Source organism: Anas acuta, chromosome 28 (genome assembly GCF_963932015.1).
Source record: "Anas acuta chromosome 28, bAnaAcu1.1, whole genome shotgun sequence".
Taxonomy (NCBI): domain Eukaryota; kingdom Metazoa; phylum Chordata; class Aves; order Anseriformes; family Anatidae; genus Anas; species Anas acuta.
In genome coordinates, this window is record NC_089006.1 from 2,196,350 (window position 1) to 2,220,124 (window position 23,775).

The following is a 23,775-nucleotide window of genomic DNA, read 5'->3' on the forward strand; positions in this document are numbered from 1 at the left end:
TTCAGTATTCAAAGTCATTTTTATTGTTGATTTTCACAGTGAAATAAACCTGGATACAATATCAGCCTAAAATAATTAGAGTTAAGCACCAAACACATACGCAACAGCACTGTGTGGTGAAATATGTTCCAGGGTGTAATTCTGACAGCACCGTGTATGCCGCCTCCTTTATCCTGTCTAACAGCTGGAAGCTACGCATGAGGTTAAACTATTTCAAAACATGTCTGGGTTGCATTTAATTATCTATATCTTTTCCATAAATACTCTCAGCTCAAGCTGCTCTTTACACATCCTAGAAAATCAGAGGTGAGCTCTCTCAGGAAAGCGCTGATGACTACCAGCTCAGCTAAGCAGATAATTAAGAGGTGATGGATCCTTTGTAAAAATCTTTCCTTTCCTCTAGCTAAATGGATTTATTATTATTATTTTTTTATTGCATAAAATATTTAGCACTGTGGATTCATGATTCAGAAAACCTTCTTGCCATCAACCAGAACCCCTTAGTGGCAGGTTCTGCAGAAAACTCAAATCCTATTATTAATAGGCAAAAGCCCTAAATGCAAGGTGGGAGATGGCATTCGCATGCAGGGAGCAGAGGATGGGGGTGGGGGGAGGGGGATGCATGAAAACCAGGAGGCAGTGTGCAGGTCTGCAGGATGAGCTGGCTCATTGGGTTGAGTTCAAACACTTAGCTTAATGAACCCTGGCTCCAGCCTGCCATCATGCTCTTCGATTTCTCTCCAGGTGTTTGAAAGCCATGAATGGTTGGGAGAGGGCAGAGATTCAGGTTGCTGGAAAGTCGAATGCACATGCCTACACCACCACTTGAAGCCTTCCTATCTATTGACAGTCCTGACGTGTCAGTTAGCGTATGGCTGTTAGTACGGGATAACGCTAGCATTAGTGGGGGGAGTTGGGAGCCGTGCTTCTTAACAGAAATTCTGCGGTGAAAAGGGTGTTGGAAAATGACCTTTGCGAGACACGGGGAGAGGAGGTCTTACATCCTGCTTCTCTCTTCAGGGCTTCCCTTGTCAGCTGCAAGTTACTTCTGCATCAGTGGCCACTGGTTGGGCTGCTTCACTTGCTGCTGCTCGATGGGAGGGTGCTTCTCGGGAAGGGAGCACTGCTCCGGCTCAGGGGCCGGCACCGGGATCTCCTTGCACTCTTGCTTCTCCTGGGCACACGGTTCAGGGTCAGAGCATTGAATGGGGACAGGCACCTCGATCTCCTTGTATTCCTGCTCCTCCTGGGGACATGGGGTGGGCACCGGGATCTCTTTGCACTCCTGCTTCACCTGAGGACATGGTTCAGGGTCAGAGCTTTGAACAGGGACAGGCTTTGGGATCTCCTTGCACTCCTGCTTCTCCTGGGGACATGGTGCAGGGTCAGGGACAGGCACAGGGATCTCCTTGCATTCCTGCTTCTCTTGGGGACAGGGTGCAGGTTCAGGGCATTGAACGGGGATTGGTACAGGGATCTCCTTGCACTCCTGCTTCTCCTGGGGACATGGTGCAGGGTCAGGGCTTGGAACAGGGACTGGCACGGGGATCTCTTTGCATTCCTGTTTCTCCTGGGGACATGGTGCAGGTTCAGGACAGATAACAAGGGTGGGCTCTGGCTTCTCTTTGCATTCTGATTTCTCCTGGGAGCATGAAATAGGTTCAGGGTGTGATACAGGAGGGAAAGTTGGTGGTAGCTTGGTTTGCTGCTGTTGCTGCTGTTCCTGGGGTGGATACTCAGGTATTACGACCACTGGTTCTTCTCCCTTGCCTGGTTCCACCAAAGGTGCTTGCGATGGCTCTGTTTTCTCTGGGCACTGTACCACAACTACTGGGGTTGGGTCTTGGACTTGGACTTCAGGTTGCTGCTGTGGACATGGGACCTGCTCAGGGCATGGAACCGGCTCTTGGCTTTGCTTTGGAATCGTTTTGCTCAGGCCAGGTGGGAGGGTGATTTCCTGCTTGCACTGCACCTGATTCGAAGACATCTTTGCAGGAAACAAGATTATCTGAAAGAAATGTCAGACTGTTATTGTGTCTGCTAAATGAACTGCAATGGGATAGGGATGAAACAATTATAAGAAACATTAATCATCTGCAAGAGTAAAGTTCTCTTAGCTTGCCCTCAGTTACCCAATGCAGGCTGGCTCAGAAGGAATTATGATTTGCTGTTTCTTTTTCATCCTGTCTTTCAGCTCTTGCTCTGACTCTACCTTATCTTGTTCCTCCTTTCTGTTCTGCAATGTGGGACAGCCCTGTCAGGTCTAACAGAGATGGAGTCACTCCTTTGAACTTGGAGCTGATTTACATTTCAGAGCTCTTCCGCCTGTTGCTTAGCCCTTCCCAATGTGTTAACTCCCTTTCATTGCTTTCCTGGGGGACTGATGAGAGGAGCTGGCAAATAACAGATCTTCTGGTTTGATAGCGGTTTCAGAAAGTTAAAATAATAATAATAATAATTTATAATAATAATAAAAACAATGCTGAAGACAAGCATTTAAAAGCATGTGGTATTTCAAAAAGTAGAAGAATATAAATCTGGGGCCAACAGAATATTCCACACTGAAAAAAATGAAATACTTAATTTGATTTTGCCCATTTTGAAATGGTTTCCAGATTTTTCTTGGAATTCAAAAATTGAGGTGCTAAGGCCTCGGGGTGAACCTCCTCAATAAGCGAATGTATTTCTGTAGTATTGAGGGCCTTTACAGTAACGATGTAATAGGCCAACTCCACCTCTTTTTATGGTATCACTCACTTCACTAATGATGCAATGGACTTGAGGCTACCTGTGTTATGGTCCTGCCAACTGTCATGGAAAAAATTAGCAGTGGTGATGCTGTCCTACATTTCTGGATTATCATGGCCATTAATGATGCATGTAGCTTGCATGAATCAGAATAATCAGGAGGGATTTCTTCTCCCAAGGTCATTAATGTGCAACAGGCCAAATGATTTTTCCTAACAATTTATGAAACTCCCTCTCTTTGGTGTGCTGCTGAAGGTAGGACCAAGTTTGGCTGGACTGGTGCTGTGTCTCTAGCAATTCCTATGCTGCTCTGAAGTCAGTCTAAGGACACAAATAAAAGGTTAGAACCATGGAAGCATGACTTGGAAAGGGTATTTCTAAGTCCTATCAACAAAGGACTGGAGCCAACACAGATCAAGTGAGTGTGTATGTCTGTTCTCCCTTCCCCACTGCACCTGCCCCTCTTAGCACATCTTTAAAGCAAATTCATTCCTCTCTTTCCCATCCTCCTAGATCATCTAGATCAGTATCTGGTGTCTCTTGCTAATTCCTTTATAAGGCTATGATAGCATCTTAAGCCCAATTAATATATTGGTTAGAAGGAATGACGAAGCTCAAGAGGAATATTTTCACCTTTCTGCTCCGTACAATCCCTCATAATCACAAATCTATCTTTCCCAAATACAATTATTTGATTAAATTAAAGTTTTTAAAACATTCATGTTATAAATAGAAGAATCATAGAAAATGGGTTTAGATTGAACTTTAGGAGGCCATTTAGACTTTTTCCTTCCCCTGAAGGCAGGATCAGTTATACTTAAACCAATATAATTTTATCTAATCTCTTCTTTAGAAAGGATCTAATTTAATACTTGACTATCCTCAGATTTACACACAATCTGAACGTGCCTTGCAGAGTCATCCCCAGCCTGCTTGTACTACCCCAATGCCAACAAATTCTCTCCCTTGTAGGAATCCTTTGCATATTCAAAGGTATCAAATAAAACACTTCTTTAAAGACTGCCTACATTAAACCTCAGTAAAATTACAACCAGCAATAAAATTATAGGCATCACAAAAAGGATCAGTATTGTCTGACTTACCCAACCAGTCAGCAGAGAGAAGCGTGAAGTCAAGTGGATGGTGGAGCATGGAGATTTGAGAACTTTTATACGGTTTCAAAGCCCTGCCTTCTGGGAATGAGTCCTCCTAGGTAATGAGCTCATTCTTTCACAACTGCTGTTGTGCATTTCCTCCACAGACTTGTTTTACACGTAGGCAGTGTGAGGAGACGGCTTTTGGTGCAGAATGCATTTTAATCCCTATTCTGACTAATCCGATTTACAAAAAAACTTTCTCTGTGAATAAAGGTCATAGCTTCCAGTTAATACAGCCATTGCAGAGCCCACCAAGATCAGGGGTCTTGATATGGTGTCAGCCAGTGTGGTTCCACTTCAGCCCATGCAGCTGACTCATTTCATGCCAGCTAATGGTCTTGCCCCCACTTCTTTGGATGTCTTTGTGGTTTAAGACTGGGGGACTAATCTCGACTTCTCTCACCTCCTTTTCATCAATGAATTCTCTAAAGTGATTTTTTTGTGACTCTATCAGAGAATGACAGATGGGTTTGCTTTTTTTCCCATTAAGATCTTTACAGATCTCATTCTTCTTTCATTTCAGAACAGATCATTTTGAATGCATATTATTGTCTACAGTGCAGAAGATTTAGCTCCCACCTATCCAAACATGACAGAATAGGGAGTTAAGTTTATCTCCATACTTCATGTGAAAAAGTAAAGGGACTTCTAACGGCATGCAAGATTTATCACACCCCAATGGAACTAGGACATTGGGCTGCTTTTGGTGCTAGGACAGCACTTGAAAAGATGTTTCAATATACCTGTGAAATTAAGGGAGCTGGTAGTGTATGCACTGTATTCTCTTAACATAATTCCATGTAAAAAGTCTTTTGAGTGAAAAGTTCATTGGTTGTTATCTTCAACATCTCAAGAAGCTGTTGGGATATAAGTCACAGACCTCACTGCTGATGCTAGGATTATTTTCATCAGCAGAGATGAAGCGTCCCACACAGAGGTGAATTTCATCATATTTGGTTGCCTTGGGACTATCTTTGTCCGGTCTCCTCGATTTTACCAGAGCTTTTATCAGCGCACACACTATAGATGCAATCGTTGCAACAGGCTGAGCTGGTACCCGATGCTGGTTGGGGTTCCTGGGGTGCAAATATAAAAAACTGCTTCTAGTTGTGGCGTAACTTCCTCTGCTGATAGCTGTTTAGTAACTGAAGGACAGAACACCTGGATTTGAGACCACATCTTCTTCTCCCATGGAGTGACTTCACCCATGCAACTTCCCTTCTTACCTCACTGCAGGTGGGGCCCTGCCTTGCTGGTGTCAGGCTGGCCCTGGAACCTGCTTCGTTTTGGTTGCCTTTGCTAGCAAGGGTAACATCCCAAGCTGGTGCCTACCCTCAGCTAATGCCTCACCTCACTGCTGCAGCTGCTGCTCTGCTGGCACAAATTGTGGTTGTAGGTCTGGTGAAGGCAGGAACTAGGACACTTTCCAGCATTGGAAAACCTGCCCGTCTGCTTTCTAGGTAGCATCAAGCGTCGCGGTTATCAACATAGCCTTTCTGCTGAGGTTTGCTTTAGAACCTCAACCCTATGGAGCAGGGCTAAAGTCAGGGCGAATATAGCAAGGGGGAATAAGCTCAGACTCATAAAAAACATATTTTGTAATGCACCTGTTGGCCTGCAGAGGACAGAGCAGCTGGGTTCAGAAGGAGACAGGGTGCAAGTCATTAGATCAAATGTTGCAGCTGAAAAAAGTGAATGTGCACCTCCAGGCCAGAGCTCCAGTAACCTCTCTCTGCCCATCAGTGAGAGAGAAACTGGGCACGTAGCACCTGTGGACCATTGCTGAGGCAAAGTCTGCTACAGGTGCAACAAACCACAGCCCTGTGTTGTGACACTGCTTTTATTAAAGCAAGCAGTCGGGTTTCTGGAATATGTAGCCAGTTTGGCTGTCAAATTTCCAGCCTCGACTTGCAACATCAAGTGAGCAAGGAAAATCACTTTCCATAGCTGGAGGGGAGACGACCTGAACCATGTCTGGAGACCAGAAGGTGGGGCCATCCTGACCTTAAGCCCTGGTTTGGATCCAGGTCTGCAGAGGCTTGGGGAGGTCACTTCACATCCATGTCAGCAACCTCAGCAGAAAAATGATGGTAATTATCATCGAAGAGGCTCTGAAGTCAGCCCGTGGAAAGGGAGTGAATGTTTTTCCCATAGTAGCGGTGTAATTGCTTTCCCCTTCCATGTGAGTTGCACAAAGACTATTTTTAGAGGCAAATGCCATATGCAGTGAAACCTGCCTTACTCAAACCTCTGGGGAACTACGGGAGAAACGTGCATGAAGGAAGGCGGCTTGGCAGTGAACGTGGAGCTAAGCAGCAACTCAGCTCTCACCTGGCGGAGCCTGGCTCTGCTCCCAGCTGTTGCTGAAGCCGTACCACTAATTCCAGGCAATGCAACACCACAGATGATAAAAATGCTGGCCTGAGCCCGTCCTTCTTCCTAGAGAGAAAATGCCACTCCAGGTTCCACACAGCTTGTGCAGGTGCTGAGTTGCCCTCAACCCCCCAGTGGCTTTCCAAATGCTGATCAGGTAATTAATTAATTAGGTCCCCAAGAGTCTAAGATGCCTGGGGAGGTATGCAGCAGTTATGTTAGCAGTTCCAAATGGAGATTTGTAGCTAATTTACTATGAGTGTCTCAGTATCTCTGAGGTCCCTGCAGCTATAGTACTTCAGTCTGAAGGAAGGGATGAGTGTTTTTAGAAGCAAAGAGCACTGCAGAGAACTGCAACTCAGGATGTGAAATGTAATCCTCACCTCACGTCTGAAAGGGTGCTCTTTGTTTTTTGTCCATCCAGTACTTTGAACCTTTATGCACAGAGAAAATGATTTGTGGAAATTATTGCACTCCTGGATTTCATGTCTTGGTGTGATTCAGAAGTTGCTGAACTGGATCTCCTAAGACATAGCTCACCCAGTGGCTTAATTAGACACTGTTTCGTTAACACCCCATCTTGTTCTTTATTATTGTGTCTGTCATCACTTTAGGGTGGACACCTTGATTAGCTCATCTCACGAGACAAAAGACTTAATTACCAGTTACTGAATTTCCTAGTATCGGTCTGTCTGCCTGCAAGTCCAGTAGCTGATACTTTTGTAGTCTTGACCTTCTCTCCTAGTGCCCAGGACTCTGAGCATCAAGTCATATTACAGGAGAAGAGAAACTGGTTTTCCACAGGGATGGTCAGATGTGTCAGTTTGCACGCCATTTTTTTTTTTTTCTTTTTTTTGTTTCCCTTGCCTGTTCATGAACAATTATTTTCCATTTTTGCCATAATAGAGCACCCTAGCTTCCTAGGATTATTTTAATAGCTCTCAGGAAACACACACGGCTAAATCAGTTGTCTGTGACTTTATATTCAGAACAATAAAACCTCTTTTGTAAATTCACCAGCCTCCATCTTCAAGCTTTTTACATATTTTGCCTCCAATTCTCTGAGTTACCAGCCAGTTCCAGAGCCTCCCTGCACTGCTTCTTGGAAGTCTTCTAATTCCCAGCCTAAATGTATTCATAGCCGCTTGTGCAGGATTACTGTGCTGCTCAACAGATTGCCTCATTGAAAACCCATTGGGCACAACAGAAATACTCTCCAGTCAGTCATCACATCAAAGATCCTAATTCTCAATTGCTTCATTCATGCTCTGGAGCTCAGGAATGAACTTGTTGGAGTTAAGCCTGTTGTCAGCCTTTTCTGGCCCATGCACCAGAACACACAATTTACAGCAGGGCAACCCGGGGGTCACCCTAGATTTGTGCTCAGCTTTGCAGCACTACTGCTGGAGAACAGGGAGCAGCTGGGGTGCAGCATCCCATTTCAGGCTTCCCATGCTCCTGGAAGGGGATGAAGTGTTGGCTTTCTGGAGTATCAGCCTCATGGTTTTCTGGCAGGTGCCTGGTGGAGCAGGGAGGTTCTCGGGGCATTGCTTGTGTTTGGATTAAGGTTGCTTTATCCTTCCCCCAAAAAGTCAGAAAGGACCTTAATTGTCCTCAAGGTTCAGGCCCTGCATTTGCTGCCTGCATTATTTTTGTGATTATCTCTGGAAGGACTGAAAATATGGGGATTTAGATCACAGTGTTTGGAAAATGCCAGAACAAGAACAAGGCTTCAGGTGTGGCCAACACAACAGCCTTCTGCAGCTAAAATACAAAATGCCTAAGAACAGGGAGTTTTCTCCCTTAAACACCAAGAAGAACCATCTGTGCTGTGAACTGGGCAGTTCAAGAGTCACAAAAATGCATATATCATGTACAGCACAGGCCCCTCTCCGGGAGGCTGAACTCCTGGGGTTTATAAGGACCTTTCTGGGTTCCCAAGGCTCTTCCATTGTCTTTGCATTGATTTGTTGCTTCACTTGTGGGTTGGGTAAGTTTGCTTTTGATGAATCCATTAAAAATTGGTAATTAGGTTTGCTATAATATGACTTACTGTGAGGTTATAGTTCAGCGATGGCAATTTCAGACTCTTGCATTTGCAAATTGAAATAATTGAGATTGAATTTCAGGAGCTGCAGGCTCTAGAAATTAAGCTATTTCTTTTCCAACTGTTTCTGCATCCATGTAATGTCACAGAGTAATGGAGATAATCTTGGTTATACCTATGCCATTCCTGTGACTTTGATGGCATCACACCATTGCACAAGGGGATTATAGGAAAAGAATCAGGCCCAGAGGACTGAGAGATTATACAAATATGCCTTACATTATAATCCTAAAACTATGCTGTTAGTTGAATTACTATGGAAAAGGGAAATTTTAAAAGCTTAGTATGTTGAGACCATCTGATGTAATAATATGTTCTGGCTGTCAGGACAAACTCCCTGGGGAGGGGAAGGAAGGGCTAAATCCCAGAGCAGCAGGGAAGATTTCAAGGATCCGCGCAGCCTTGCACGAATGCTCTGTCTGACAAAACAGATTTTGATCGAACAGTGTTGTCCTCAGAGGCTTTTGGGCTGCAAACCAGTATTAATGTGGTTGAGGGCTGGAAAGGGAATATCTGACAAGGTCTGGGTGGTGAAAGGAACCCAGACTAAATGAATATACAGCGAGAAGATAGCATGGGAGGGGTAATTATTGGTCTTCAGGTTCAAGAGAGAGAATTATCGCGGGTCTTCTCCTTTCCATTGCTCTGAGTTACTCATTAAAATTGTAAGAAAACTGAGCTCTCTAACACCTGTATGCAGATTAGGGTGCAGTTACCAGGGCTTCTAAGAGAAAGTGTTGCTGTTGCTGCTGCTTGCTTCTCTTACTTCTCTTGATTTATTTCACCAAACAAACAAACAAAGAAACAAACCCAAAACAACAACAAAAGTTTATTTTTTTTTTCTTCAAGTACATAAATAATTAGTTTTTTCTTTTCTTTTCTTTTCTTTTTTATTTTTATTTTTTCCAGTTCCTGGCTTTTGAGAAGAATGTCTTCCCAGCTAACCAGAAGCATTGAAAGCAAGCAGCCCCTCTGCCACCTGCAGTAAGCAAAAGCCACGCTGGAGCCAGCAGCAGAGCCAGACCCAGCAACAGCCAAAGAGAAAAGAAACCTCAGGAGAAGCCAGAGATGCAGTTTTCTTCATCAAAATCAGAACCCAGGCAAAGCCCACTACTACCTAAGGCACCACAAGCTTCCATTTCTGTGCCACCCCTGGAACAAAAGCAAAACCTGCTTTGGCAGGGGGGTTGGACCCGATGATCTTTCGAGGTCCCTTCCAACCCCTATAATTCTGTGACTATGTGATTCTGCAATTCTGTGAAAAAAAGAAAGTGAGTCAGTGGCTTCCCAAGGAAAAGTGGCTCCTGCACATGGAAGGTGATGGTAGAGGAACAAAATGCAGGGCCTGCCATGGCAACATCATGTTCTCATGTCTGGTGTGATAGAGCCCCCACTAGACATATTTCACAGCTTCATCCTCTGCAGCAGGGTGTTTGGTGGCTGCACGCTGTTGCCCCGTGCAGGGCAGTCAAGTTTTGGGTGCAATCAAGTATTGGGCACGTACATCAGCACCCAGGCTTCTCTGGTGTTGGAAACCCAGCTGGTGCAGCTAATGGATGTGGGTGCCAAGGGGCAAGAAAGTTGCATCAGTGTTGACACCCCACAGCTTGGCTCATGTATTTTAAAACTCACCAGGGCTATTGCAATCATGTAGTCAGATTTTCTGCAGAGGCTAACCTCCACTGAGCCTGGTAGCAACCAGAACAAAGAGGTGTGCTGGGGCTACTAATTGCAGAACAGCAAGAGTTCATTAAGCAATAAAAAGCTTTTAAAATATAGCAAGGAGTCTAAGAGAGGAGCATTTAATTCTATTGCATGATGGAGTTTGTATTTTGCCTTCAGTGCTGTTAAATCATTGAAGTAACGATACTGAAAATTTACTGCTTGCTGGGCTAATAATATGTTAAGTTTTATTATCTGCAGCCTGTATACTGCTTTCTAATTACAAGTCTGATACAATACAGATGTGCAATCTCTTTTTATTCTCTTGCGCTTCCCTGTTCTCCACCTTCCTCTCCCTGTACACACCTCACTGCCTTACAGCATCGAATGAACAGATTCCCTCTCCTGTGAAGCCCAGGGAATGCAGCCCAGCTACCATTTCAGTGCAATGTCGAGAAACACATGTGCATGTAAGCTGGGATGGGGACAGGAGGCTGCAGCTGGGCTGCTGGGTGCGTTGGTGACTTAGGTTTAACTTCATGTGGCTGCTTTGATACAATAAGGAGCATTTGAGTATTAAGATGCAAAGGCAGTGATCTGGGCTGAGTTCACAGGCTGCCAGTTCAAACTTTTCCTGGAGAGAGAGGGCGTTTGAAGGTGATTTCTCATCTTCTGTTGGCCAGTTCTGCAAGGCTGTAGCAGGAGGTGGTTGCATGTGCATATGCTGCACTCTAGTGGCTTGTACAGCTCTGAGGACATGGTCTTGTTGAGGCTGGAGAACAAACAAGGCCATGCCTAGGTGAGGCTGGAGGACAAAGCCATGCCTAGGTGAGGCTGGAGGACATGGCTATCCCAGCCCCATGTACATCCCTAACCAGTGTTTGGTACTTGAAGATTGTTCTCATGGTCACAAGATGTTAAGCTGAGCTTGTTTTTACTTCTCCAAGGCAGACTGATTTCTTCAAGGAAGGACTCTCTTCCTTGCCTCTGCTGTAGCGGCCTCACATGCGCAGTGTCCTTCACTATGTGCTAGTTTTAATCTTTAACAGCTCCCCACTGTAGCTTCCTCCTGCTTTACAGCTATTTGTCTGAATAATCAGCATTTTCTTGTTACAGTTAATGGAACAAAACTGATTTTATGCCACTTGAAGTTTCAGCCCAGTATCTGAGATCACTGAGATCACACCTAGCTAATTTACCTTGTTTCTTCTATCTTTTTTTTTTTTTTTTTTTTTTTTTTTTTTTTTTTCATTGGCTTGCTTTTCTGCCAGATTTCTATAATTGGAGCAGGCGAGGAGCTTTGCATTCCTGGTGCATTAGCTCATGCTCCAGAATTGCTGCTGTGTGACGGTGTTCCTTTGCATTCCTGACTTATTAAAGGGAAGGCAGTGGATTCCCAAGTGTCTCACCTGGCATCTTTTCCAGGATGTTTTTCAGCTTCCCTCTTCATACTTCTCAGTGCCATGGCCCTATTTTAACTTCGTTTCCACCTTCATCTTGTGCTGTTGTCCGGGTTGCAAGATGAGTCAGGCATGTTAAAAAAGCACAGGAGATTTTCTTAGCTGCCAACCATTGCAGGGCAGGGCTGCCTTGTGGGAAGAAGGTGAATACTGCCAAGATATGCACAGGTGATGACAACAGAAGCACACATTTTTGACAGGCATTGCTATGTGAAAGTGAAACATTCATTAAACTGCTGCATAGTGAAAGTCTCCAAAATTGCCCTGTTGCCAAAATTAAAATAGGCTGTAATTCTTTCTTTCTTTCTTTCTTTCTTTCTTTCTTTCTTTCTTTCTTTCTTTCTTTCTTTATTTCTTTCTTTCTTTCTTTCTTTCTTTCTTTCTTTCTTTCTTTCTTTCTTTCTTTCTTTTTCTTTCTTTCTTTCTTTCTTTCTTTCTTTCTTTCTTTCTTTCTTTCTTTCTTTCTTTCTTTCTTTCTTTCTTTCTTTCTTTTCTTTCTTTCTTTCTTTCTTTCTTTCTTTCTTTCTTTCTTTCTTTCTTTCTTTCTTTCTTTCTTTCTTTCTTTTTCTTTCTCTCTCTCTCTCTTTCTTTCTCTCTCTCTCTTTCTCTCTCTCTCTCTCCTTCTTTCTCTCTCCCTCTTTCTCTCTTTCTCTCTCTCTTTCTGTCCTTCTCTCTCTCTCTCTCTCTCTCTTCCTTTCTTTCTTTCTATATACTGAACAAGTGGCTTTAGATACATAATCCTATAGATATCACTGGGTTTAAACATAAAAGACAAGTCATTTCTGTGATCAAGTAATTAAATTTCTCCTGGTCTGTCAATAAACTAGGTGGGTACTCATGGGTTTCAGTCAAGTATCCAATGAAATAAGGATTTGTTTGAGGGCTTGGGCAGTGCCTGCATCCAGACTAGAATTAAACCAATATAAATGTGAATTGCTCACCTTGGTTAACAGGGAGGATCAGACCTGCAATGTTTGGAGCTAAAAAGCAATGAAGAGTTATGACTTTGGATCAAAGAACCAATTTCTGTGGGAGGGGAGGGAGGCCACAACAAAGCTGCATTTCTTGTGGCTCAGCCAATGATGAACGCCCTCAGTGCTGACCAGCAAGGGTAGGGCTTAGTTCTTGCTGGACATGCCTATGGTAAAGGGAGCATTTAATTCTCTGTGATTCTTGCCTAATGAACCCTAAATTTTCACCCATGAATAAACCTTGAGAACCACTTTCATAGTTGTACAAAAGAGTTGCTAGGCTTTATTATTCACTTGTACTACAAAATTATTTATATACAGACCTTTCTCTTGGCCTCAGAAACCACCTGGGGAGTGCCATTTCTCTAGTTCATAAGAAACCACAGCTTTAATAAACATATGCAGGAGCTGCTCCCCCTGGGGTGGGTTTCATCTAACCCAGTGCACTCCTCTGAGCTGGTCCCCCTGAGCTCTCCTTGGAGCCAGTGGGAAGAAATGGTCATTTTAGGGGAAGATTCATGGGCTAAAGTACACATGAAAGCGTTGACTAGATCTTCAGTAACTTCAACAAATTAATCTCCCAGGTTTCTAACTGGTTTCTTTATTCTGGGCATGGTGTGCGATAAGAAGTGGACTCACTGAGAAGGTACCCACAGGACTGGAGGCAGTTCATCTGCTGGTGCTGATTGTGGCTTGTCGTGCTGCTGGTGACAGCTTTGACAGCTGAGCTCATTATGCAGTGGCTGCAATCAAACGTGACTGTAGCTCATCTTTCCTGCTCATCTGTCACTGGATAGTGTATTCCCATCACTCTGATGACAGGTAATTGCACTGGGGTCATGGGATTATCAGGGTGCTGGCAGCCAGATGCTCTCCAGACCTATGTGAGCTAAAGATGAGGGTCGCTGTGGATGATACCCACCCAAGGGTGATGTGAACCTTCTGAGGAGCTCCTGGTTTTCCCCAGAGGAGACAGTGTCCTGTGTCCCACCGCACACTTAGCCAACTCCAGCTGCTGGGCATTGCAAGGTGGATGAGAAGGGCTGCTCTAAAGAGTGCTTATGGTTAGAGATGGACATGGAGCACCCAGCACAGCTCCCACAGCACTAAGCCATCCCCATGTGTGTGCAGAAAGAGGCCAAGCAATGGGATGGCCTGTCTCTGGGGACCACCAGAAGGAGTCCAGGAACAGGGAAGCCTGGCTTCAGGGAGTCCCCTAGAAAACCACTATTGCACACTGTCGTGTGTGCTCTGGTCTCGCAAAACCCCCGAGGCTGGGTATGCCTCTGCCTCTCCAAATACCATTCAGTCTTACCATGCCAGGGAGGATTATACAACAGGTAATTACTCCTACTATGGGGAGCTGACACTCAACTACTCATCCCTGGGGATGAGTACACTGATGCTAGTCACTGCAAGTGTTGCACACAGGACAGCTTGTGCATAGGAGCTAATAGGCTATGTCGTGAGTTCCTCATACCTTCAAGGCACGGTTAGTAGCTATATAAAAGGTCTCCTTCTGTTAGGGCTCACTGGTCACATCACAACGCTGTTCTCACCAAGGAGCTGGGTAAGTCTGGTTTGTGCTGAGCCTTTGTAGCTGTTCAAATGCAGATTTCTTTCTGTCTTTTTACATATGGAAATGCTTTGTGGGAAAGGTTTTTAAAATTAGTGAGTTTGAATTGCTATGTTGGTGTGGGAATGTGCTCTTACAGTGTCTCCAGTGAGGTATCTGACTCCAAGGGCCACTTGTGAACAGTCTAAAGAATAGCTGTGAGCAGTAATTGTGGTGTTGCTATTGTCGTTTGCTTTTGGGGGTGCCTGATAACACTCAGAGCTGCTTTGTGTGTATGAGGGAACACAGTGCCAGAAGAGCTCTGAGCAGGTTTGTGTTCCATTGTCGTATCTCTGACCTTTAATTGGCTTTGGTTCCCTAATGAACACAGACTTGGTGATGCTGGGACTGGGCTGTGAACCTCTGCATGCCCGCGGTGTTATGGGATCAGCATGCAGCAGAGCCTTGGGTGATGTTTGCCTCTCTTGCTACCACAGAAGTGGCCAGAGGTTCAGAGCAGGTTTTGGCATCGGGGATTTTTCTCTACACAAGATGTCAAATGTGGCCCCCAATGAAAAGCAAAGGAGAAAAACTGGATTTTGTTGTTAAAAGGCAGCTCTGAGATGAGGAATTCCTCTGCTGACCTCAAAGATCAGTTCTTCCCCTTGAAGGTCCAGGTGATGGGGAGAGGAGGGGGGGGTGAAGTCCAGGGAGATATTTCATGCTGCGTGTGTCTCTGAATGTCCCTACTCCTTGACTTATTGACATGTTTCTGAGTTAAAAATTACAGGTTAAGTGCTCGGCTGCTGCTGGCGTGGTCTTGAGACAGCGGTGCAGGCAGGACACAGCTCCAGCACCCTGCCAGGTGCCTGTCTAAGGGCTCTGCTTTCCCACCTCTCGTTCCAGCCCTGCCAAAGCCTCACCAAGATGTTGTGCTACCAACAGCAGTGCTTCCCTCCTCTCTGCCAGGAACCCATCCCTGTTAAGTGCCCCCCCATGTACCCTGCCAGGCACCCGTTGGTGACCAGCTGGCAGTCAGCGCAGTGCATCCCACAGTATGTGACCCCCTGCGTCCCCCGGCAGCGGTTTCTGTCCTCCAGCTTCTCCCAGCAGCAGTGTGTGACCCAGTGTGTGCCACGGCAACAGTATGCAACCAAGTGTGTGCCACAGCAACAGCGTGTGACCCAGCTCATCCCACCACAGCCGTGTGCACCTAGGTGTGTGACAACCTGTGTGCCGCAGCAGCAGTGTATCACCCCGTGCGCGTCACAGGAGCCTTGCATGACCAAGTGTGTGCCACAGCAGCAATGTGCAACCAAGTACACGCCTCAACAGTGTGCAACCAAGTGTGTGACCACCTATGCCACCCAGCAGCAGTGTGCGACCAAGTGCATCCCACAGCAGAAGTGTGCCACCAGGTGTGTGACCACGTGTGTGCCACAGCAGCCATTCCTGACCAAGGGCATCCCCCAGCAGCAGTGTACGACCAAGTGCGTCCCTCAGCAGTGTGTGACCACCTACTCCCCATATCAGCAGTGCGCCACCAGGTGTGTGACCACGTGCGTGCCACAGCAGCGTGCAACCAAGTGTGTCTCGCAGCGCTACGTGACCACTTGTGCCCCGCAGCAGTGTGCCACCAAGTGTGTCCCGCAGCAGTGTGACACCAGGTGCGTGACCACATGTGTGCCACAGCCATGTGAGACCAAGTGTGCAACCATCTGTGTTCCACAGCAGCAGTGTGTGACCAAGTGTGTCCCACAGCAGTGTGCCACCAAGTGTGTCCCGCAGCAGTGTGCCACCAAATGTGTCCCACAGCAGTGTACGACGAAGTGTGTTCCACAGCAGCAGTGTGCGACCAAGTGTGTCCCGCAGCAGTGTGCCACCAAGTGTGTTCCACAGCAGAAGTGTGCGACCAAGTGTGTCCCACAGCAGTGTGCCACCAAGTGTGTTCCACAGCAGAAGTGTGCGACCAAGTGTGTCCCACAGCAATGTGCCACCAAGTGTGTCCCACAGCAGCAGTGTACAACCAAGTGTGTCCCACAGCAGTGTGCCACCAAATGTGTCCCGCAGCAGTGTGCGACCGATTGTGTCCCACAGCAGCAGTGTCAGTCAGGTGGAGTAAAAATTTCAAGTCACTCTAAAAAGTACTGCTCTGCATCAAAATGGCCCTGGTAAAAAGGAGCGGGGGAAAGGAAGGTCCTTGGAAAAACAGCGAGGTATGGCTTTGGGGCAGGGTTATTTATCTCCTTGTGTCACCTGCCGACTACTTGCTATTGCTTAATTCTGCTTTATCTCTATTTTCCAGTACTTCCCCTGTAACTTAGCTCTATTTTGGGCCAGGGTATGATATTATTTCTATGGTTGCACTCCAGGAGTCTGTGGCTTATTCCTTAGCCTGCTGCAAGAAATAGTTTAGTGGGATGTTATTAAATTCTCACCTAATTGAAATGAATAGAAGATTCATAAGAAAAAAAAAAAAGAAAAAAAAAGAAATAGAAATGTCTAAGGAGTCCAGCTGACAACAGCATCAAGAGGACTGGCGGTGCAGCCGGTGGAGGGCTGGCACCAGGTTTAGTCCTGGTCTTGAGACAATGCCTGGGTTGACCTGTAATCCCTATGGCTGCAATTTCTCCAAAAGAGCTGTTTTCACTCACAGATTTGGAAGCCAAATGTAAATTTGCTAAGCAAACAGTATACAAGTCTTGTTCCAACAGCCTTCGTTTCGGAAGGTGGCCAGAAATCCCTGCTGACTCTGCGCTGACTTCAGTGGAGTCCCTAAACCAGGCAGGGTTTCTGGCTTGGTGAAGTTGGTCCTGCTGAAATTTTATCCAAGAAAGTTTTTATTCACTTGGTTGCTTTGATTAATATGGAAAATACAGCCTGAAACAAAAGAAAGTCTTTGAAATGACACTGAAAGTTGTAGTGCTACTCTTTTATAAATGTTGAGATGTTGAAGTGATTAACTATATTCTTTATGCTGCCTGAAGATGTGTACTCTACACTGTATTGAAAACAAACCATATATATATATGTATACTTACGCTATACATATATATACTTAAATAAATATAGTTCTCTGACCTCACATTAAATACCTTGTCTTTTTGCCCTCTGGTGGTTCGTTAAAAATACAGTGAACTCCTGTCTGAAAAAAATACAAAAATCTTGCAATATGCCCTATCATTAGGAAAATGAATAGGAGCCTGCTCACGCTAAGTAGATCATACCTATTTGGAGGGCAAAAACAAGTGGTGCAAGAGGATGAGGAGGGTGTGACTGGGGCCGGGACGCTGTCCCGCATCCTGCCCTGCTCCACCCTTGCTCAGTGACCTTGGGGTGCCACTGCAGGCTGCCCACGAAAGCCAAGGAGATGCCTGAGATGGGAGTGGGTGCAACGCGGGCAGCCCCTTCTCGCATCTCCTTGGCGAGCCCATGGACGTTGCTCTGGAGAACAGCAGGTAAGAGTTACAGCAACTGTGGCCCTCCTTCCTCGTTTAAGAACCAGGGAGGCTCTCGCAACCCAAATTTTTGTGTCCCCTTTATAAGAAGAGAGCATCGCTGTGGGCTTCCGAGGAGGTTTCACACCGTTGCGGCTTTCCCACAGCAGGCTGAGCCAAGAGCAGTGTTACCAAAATCCTCCTGGGTGGTGTAGAGCCTCATCTCACAGGGGCTGGGTGGCCAAAAGGAGCATGGGGTTCCTTTTGGAGGCAGCTGGGACTGAGCCTGGTGCTGGCCCTGGCTCTGACTCACACCAAGTGACTGTGGTGCAATGTGCTTCAGTTTCCCCTGTGTTTAATTGGGAATAATAATAGCCCCTGCAACGATGTCCCATGCAGCACTGTGCGTCTCTCCAAGATGAAAGGATTTCAGGGGACTTTGCAGATGTTAATTAAGAACATTTGTATGACAGGGCATGATGTTATCATTGGGTTAGTATTTTGTTACCTGCACTGGAAACACTAAAATGAATATTAGGATTACTTGAAGGCTACCGGATCTGGGTCTTGCCCATGAACTGGATTTATGGAGCTTGTAAAAATGGTGGTAATCTGCTTACCTCTTCTCTGACGCCAACTTGATTCCTAAAATCTTGGGTCAGGCCATTTAACATTAAAAAGGGTGTTGTGGTTTAGGGGATTGAAACACAGCTAAGAGAAACACAGGTAGGATTTAGTGCTTTTGTCTTCAGATGTGGAAAATAAGATAAGCCTAGAGAAAGCACTCTTCCCTTTAGCTATTGTTGCTCTCAAAATATTGGCATCAACTGGGAAAACGTGCACTCTGTTTACATTTTTGTCTGTGATTTTGGGGTAAATTTTTGGTAGAAGATCAAAAAGGAAAAAAAAAAAAAACAAAATAGACTGCTGGGATTTTATTTTCTGGAAAAAACAGAAATAGAAAATTAAGTCCATGGGTCATAAGCTGGAGATCAGTATTCTGCTTCTTATCAGTGAGAAATTTTCCACTTACTCCACTCAGAGTATTTATTTCACCCCTTTTTGTTTCAACATGTAGGACCTCACCTAAATTCCCAGCATGCTGTAACCCAACTGATAGATTTCAAATTTACATTAAAGGGGAAAAAACACCAGGGCCTTTACTTATGCAGATATAACTACACAACACCCCCTTCCCTATCGGCACATATACTCATGCCACTGTTCATCTCCCCTCAGGTTTACACCTGGCATCAGCAGGGAACAAAAAGACTGTGCAGCAGAGCAGGAAATGGGAGCTGTGTTTTCAGGGCCGGAGCTCGCTGTGATTCAGCCGCCTTTCCCTGGGCTGCCCCTGTGCTCAAGCGCTTCTCCCCTTTGTTGTGCCGGAAAAGCGTCACCTCTTTGGGCAGGTTGTTCGCTTCATGGCAGGTCATTTTAGCAGCCGACTTGCCCTTAGCCCAAGGCTTTCTCAGTCCCAGTCACCCACCTCTTCCCTCGGTTCCCTGTGTAAGTGAAGGAAGTCTGCGTGCCACAGTAATTATGGTCTGCAAGAAGTCGCCAAGAGTCCTTCCTGGACGGTGTTTTCAAAGGCACCGAAGGGCCTATGCGTACAGCTCCCATGGAAATGAGGAGTCCCTTGGGAGGCCCAAACCCAGTCCTTTGTCTCAGCCGGCATCTTTTTTGGTGCAGAAAGGAGCATTATTGCTGCCCTGAATCTGCAAGGGGGGAGCAGAGATGCTGTGGCACTGTGCATGGGATGCTCAGTGTGAGAGCCACAAGCAGCCCTTGCAGGGGATGTGCTTGGCCAGCAAGGCTTTGCTTGCGGAGAGGAGCAGGAGGTTCCTGTGTGGAGCTTGGGGCTACACCAGACATCCTGGAGGTGCTGGCCGGCGACGGCAGCCCCGCAGAGCGAGGACGGCCATCCCCGCCGGCGCGAAGCTGCACGTGGCTCAGCCGGGACTGGCAGGCAATTAGAGCATCACCCAGCCAAACCGCCTCACTCCCCTAGGGCACTTATTCACTGTATAAAAGCTCTGCCATCGCGGGGCTCTCCTAGGCACTTCTCTCCGGTTGTTCTCACTGATGAAGTGGGTAAGTCTGGCTTTTAATGGAGCTCCTGAAATGCTGTTTTGTACCTGGGTGGCTGGAGCAGGCAGAGGTCCTGCTCGTCTACTTGTGGAGATGCAGTCTCTGGGGGATGCTGCCCTCAGCCCTGGCGTGCGCGGCTCTGACAGCTGGAGCAGCTCCTCCGTGCTGAATGGAAGAATATCAGGAAAGCACTTCCAGATGGACCGTGAAGCTGGGAGTGGGATTTTGGGCTTTTCTACACTTTCTGTTAGATCTAGTCTGAAGGAAGACATTGACTGCATAAAGGGCTCGACGCTGCCAGGAGTCAGATTCGAGCCTGTACACAGAAAAGTGACTCCTCTAAAGAAACTGGCAGATTTTTTCTGCCATTTTATGGTATTTGAATAAAGCAGCTTCTCAAGGAATAGGAAGAAGCCAATCAACTTCAGTGCCAATGTAAAAGCTAGCAGAGAGACTCTCCAGCTAAACCTGAACATGTTTAACTTTCTATGTAGGTTAATGGATAAAATAAGTCAGAGATGCAAACAACTCCCTGGAAGCAAATAATCCCCCTATTTTAGAAGATTTTTATCTTGATGAGCATCACCAGATACTTTAGCATTGTACGTGTAGTAGTAGCATTGCTATTGTTGTTTTTCAAATGGTTGTTTTTATTAGTCAGTGATTATTATAATTGTAGTGATAATGATAGTAACACACAGCATTGTTATTGTTAATAGACACCCAGTGATAGGCTTTTTGGAAGATAAAGCAGATTACTGTAATTATATACAGAACTAGGGGCGTTCAGAAAATGCAGTTTCTTTACAATCATTTAATTCCCAAACAATGTCAGAAGAAAAAAAAAATATCAATCAGAGCACCTTCTGTATGTCCAGTGGTTCAGCCAAAAAACTGAAGGCAGTGATTTCTGATGGAGAGCACGAAGAGGGTGATTTCCCTCATGCCTCTCAGGACCAGGGCAAAGCACAACATCCACAGCAGGTTCAGGAGGGAAGTGTGGATGTGCCAACAGTGCTGCCCCATCCTGTCCCTGGGACATGATCTCAGCTGGCCTCTCCTTCATGCTGCTCATGAGGAGCTGCTGGGATGAGGTTTCATCATCCGAGCTGCTGTGGCAGGCATTTTGATGTGTTTCAAGCTGCCTTAGCAAAAACAAGACATTATGGCTTGGGATGAATGCAGTGCAGGACTGGAATGAAACTTGCTTGAGATTTTGCCTTAATGCCTTCTCCTTCCTTTCTGCTGGGGTTTCAGCAAACACTAAGAAAAAACCCTGCTGTGTTTCTCTTCTTTCTTTTCTTAAAGCTTGCCCACGGGACAGTATAAAGCGGGGACTGCAGAGGCAGTGATGCTGATGCTACAGTAGGGAGCTCAGAGTCCCGTAACCGCATGCTGCCCACCCAGCGGACCCCTGTAGGACCATGCTTCAGCAGACAGGCAGGTCGTACGTGCTGCCACGAACCTGTTCTTACCGTCAGCTAGCTCATTTAACCTCAGCTTGGGTTTGCCCCCGTGAACTGCAGCCACGCCTGAGTATTACAGCGTGGACACACCTTTAATTTTGGCTTGCCTTTCATCTCCAGTGCTTGGGAGTTGCAGAATGTAAACTTGAAAGGACGTCCTGGTGGGGATGGAGGAGGCTTCCAGCCAAACGGAGGGTCATAACGTCAGTTCTCCTTGGTGAGGTGCTCTGAGGGATACTTAGCTGACCTTTGAAGGGCAGCATGAAAACTCTCCGGTTTGCCTGACTGTGATCCCAGGTTGTTTCTGGTCTCATATGAGAAGAGTATGGGGGCAGAAGTGGAAAACTGTCTCTCCTCTCCTCTCCTCTCCTCTCCTCTCCTCTCCTCTCCTCTCCTCTCCTCTCCTCTCCTCTCCTCTCCTCTCCTCTCCTCTCCTCTCCTCTCCTCTCCTCTCCTCTCCTCTCCTCTCCTCTCCTCTCCTCTCCTCTCCTCTCCTCTCCTCTCCTCTCCTCTCCTCTCCTCTCCTCTCCTCTCCTCTCCTCTCCTCTCCTCTCCTCTCCTCTCCTCTCCTCTCCTCTCCTCTCCTCTCCTCTCCTCTCCTCTCCTCTCCTCTCCTCTCCTCTCCTCTCCTCTCCTCTCCTCTCCTCTCCTCTCCTCTCCTCTCCTCTCCTCTCCTCAGAAATCCCAACCTTGTCCCAAGTCACCCCAAGCCTCTCACTGCATGGGGACACCTGTGGGAAACTCAGAGCCCTGCATCACAAAGAACCAGACAGTGCCTGTGTGAACTGTCCCTCTTTTTCCTGCTTCTTTCAGGCATAAGCACCTCGCAAGACCATGCACTATTATGGGGAGCGGTATAAACACCTATACCTGCCGGGATCGAGCTACATCACTGAAAGCCTCCAGCAGTGCATGCCCCAGCCTGATGCGTGCAGCACCACGTGCCACCCACTGAGCGTGATCAAGAGCCCGATGCCCAGATGGCAAAGCTATGTGCAACCTTTCACTTACGTCTGCTCACAGCCAACCGTGACCCAGAGCCAGCTGCTGTCTTGCCAGCCCTATGTCCAGCCATGTGTCCTGCTGTGCCCTGAGCCCTGTGAGACCACTCGCCTGCTACCCTGCAGGAAGCCCAGCGTGAAGCTGAGCACGACGCAGAGTTTCCAGACCTGTGAGAATGGCCACTATGAGAAGAAGCGGGTGGCCAAGAGCCTCCCACCCTGTGCACCCAGGTGCCCAGAGCCAGGCAAGCTGAGGTTCCCACCATGTGGGATCAAATACTCATCCTCCTGCAAGGATGAGCGTGCATCGCAGAAGATATCCAGATGCTCATCTCAGCGGTATGGCACGGAGCTCCGGTCCCTGCAGGGGATGACCGGTGGCTATTCCCCACCGCTGCGGGGGGTCACCGAGTGTCCCCCACAGCAGTACGTGACCCAGTGCTTCCAGCAGGAGTATGTGAGCACATTCCCTCACCAGAAGTGCATGAAGGGGTACCCGACGCAGGAGTGCATCACCACCTACACCTCGCAGCAGAATGGAACCAAGAGCTTGCAGCAGCCACAGGTGCCTAAGTGCCCCCCTGGCACCGGAATAAAGGAGAGCTCGTCGCAGCAACGTGTGACCAAGTGCTCACTGCTGCAGGAGGGGGTCAAGCACAAGAGCTCGTCCATGCAGCACATCAGCAAGTCCAAGTGCCTCCACTCGTGTGCCAACCAGCACTCGCCACGGCACCACTCAGGGGGGGTTAAGCGTTCGAGCCACACCAAGAAGAGCCGCTGTGCTTCAAAGTGGCTCTGGTGAAGGAGCTGAAAATGTATCCATGAAAACTGCAAGCTATATAGCTGGGGCCTGAGGTTTATTTTCCCCCATTCCTAACTCCTGGAGATGCTTTGCCCGCATGTTCCCCTTATTTTAACCAATGCTAAACTTGTAGGGTGCATTGCCTTCCTTTCATGGTTATTCTTTAGTTATTAAATAACTCTAGTTACACACTTTAGTTACTCCTGCAACAGAAAAGATGTTAGTGAGAAGTTAAGTAAATCTGAGCAGGTGCTCAGGCTTTGAACTTTAAGCTGATACATCTCTGTGGTAATGTTTGCACCCCCAAGAGGTTTTTACTGTTACTGGATCAATTATACTCACCGGTTGTGCCCGTTGTATTAAATCTCAGGTTGCAGCTGGATTCCTGCTGTCTGGTGTCTGATTCATTTTCCATCTTCTAAAAATTATTTCTAATACTAGCAGTCAAATTATTCCCTGCTGTTGTGCCACTCCTTTGTGTAAAATAATGCCAGTAATCTCACTTTTAGGACTTGAAAGATTTACCAGCTGTGGGAACAGATCTTGGTGTCGAAAGCTTAGCCAGAGACACATAAAAAGAGCAGCATGGGCTGGTATTTAGAAGAAGGCTTGATTAATGCAATGAGACTCATTAGCAGTTGTCTTCTGCTCTGACAGGCAAGTTCATCCCTAGACAAAACACTGCTGGGCAGATTATGAAATGGGTTATGTGGGATAGCCCCTGGGATAGCAGGAGAAGGGAGGACAGTGCATAAAGTCCCTTGTGATGGTGGGACCCCAAGCTGTCCCAGCTCACATCAAGGATGACCAGCATCAATAGTCTGTGGTTATAAAAGTGCAAGCAGAGGGAAAGCAACTTCCAGCTCCAGTTGTTCCCAGATGAGAACGTTTTCCTAGAGAACAGCAAATATTTATCTTGTTTGGTCAATATTTTCATTTCCTAAT

The 23,775-nt window shown here is 46.6% G+C and overlaps 3 protein-coding genes across 3 annotated transcripts; 2 read left to right on the forward strand and 1 right to left on the reverse strand.

The window, feature by feature from the left end:
• Positions 1–3,912, reverse strand: LOC137845522 (keratinocyte proline-rich protein-like). The gene is made up of 2 exons (XM_068662774.1): positions 3,852–3,912; positions 1–2,008 (listed from the first exon to the last, which is right to left on the reverse strand). The coding sequence occupies exon 2, from the start codon at positions 1,985–1,987 to the stop codon at positions 1,043–1,045; it is 945 nt and encodes a 314-aa protein (XP_068518875.1). The 5' UTR covers positions 1,988–2,008; positions 3,852–3,912; the 3' UTR covers positions 1–1,042.
• Positions 3,913–14,769: 10,857 nt separating this feature from the next.
• On the forward strand, positions 14,770–16,962 carry LOC137845719 (keratin-associated protein 9-1-like). The gene has a single exon (XM_068663141.1). It carries the CDS (start codon positions 14,961–14,963, stop codon positions 16,206–16,208), a length of 1,248 nt encoding a protein of 415 aa, XP_068519242.1. The 5' UTR covers positions 14,770–14,960; the 3' UTR covers positions 16,209–16,962.
• Positions 16,963–21,795: 4,833 nt separating this feature from the next.
• On the forward strand, positions 21,796–23,158 carry LOC137845723 (uncharacterized). Its single transcript, XM_068663145.1, has one exon. It carries the CDS (start codon positions 21,862–21,864, stop codon positions 22,828–22,830), a length of 969 nt encoding a protein of 322 aa, XP_068519246.1. The 5' UTR covers positions 21,796–21,861; the 3' UTR covers positions 22,831–23,158.
• The last annotated feature ends 617 nt before the right edge of the window (positions 23,159–23,775 follow it).

Coding starts and splice junctions, on each gene's coding strand:
- LOC137845723 (XM_068663145.1), top strand. CDS start 21,862: ATGCACTATTATGGGGAGCGGTATAAACACCTATACCTGCCGGGATCG.
- LOC137845719 (XM_068663141.1), top strand. CDS start 14,961: ATGTTGTGCTACCAACAGCAGTGCTTCCCTCCTCTCTGCCAGGAACCC.
- LOC137845522 (XM_068662774.1), bottom strand. CDS start 1,987: ATGTCTTCGAATCAGGTGCAGTGCAAGCAGGAAATCACCCTCCCACCT.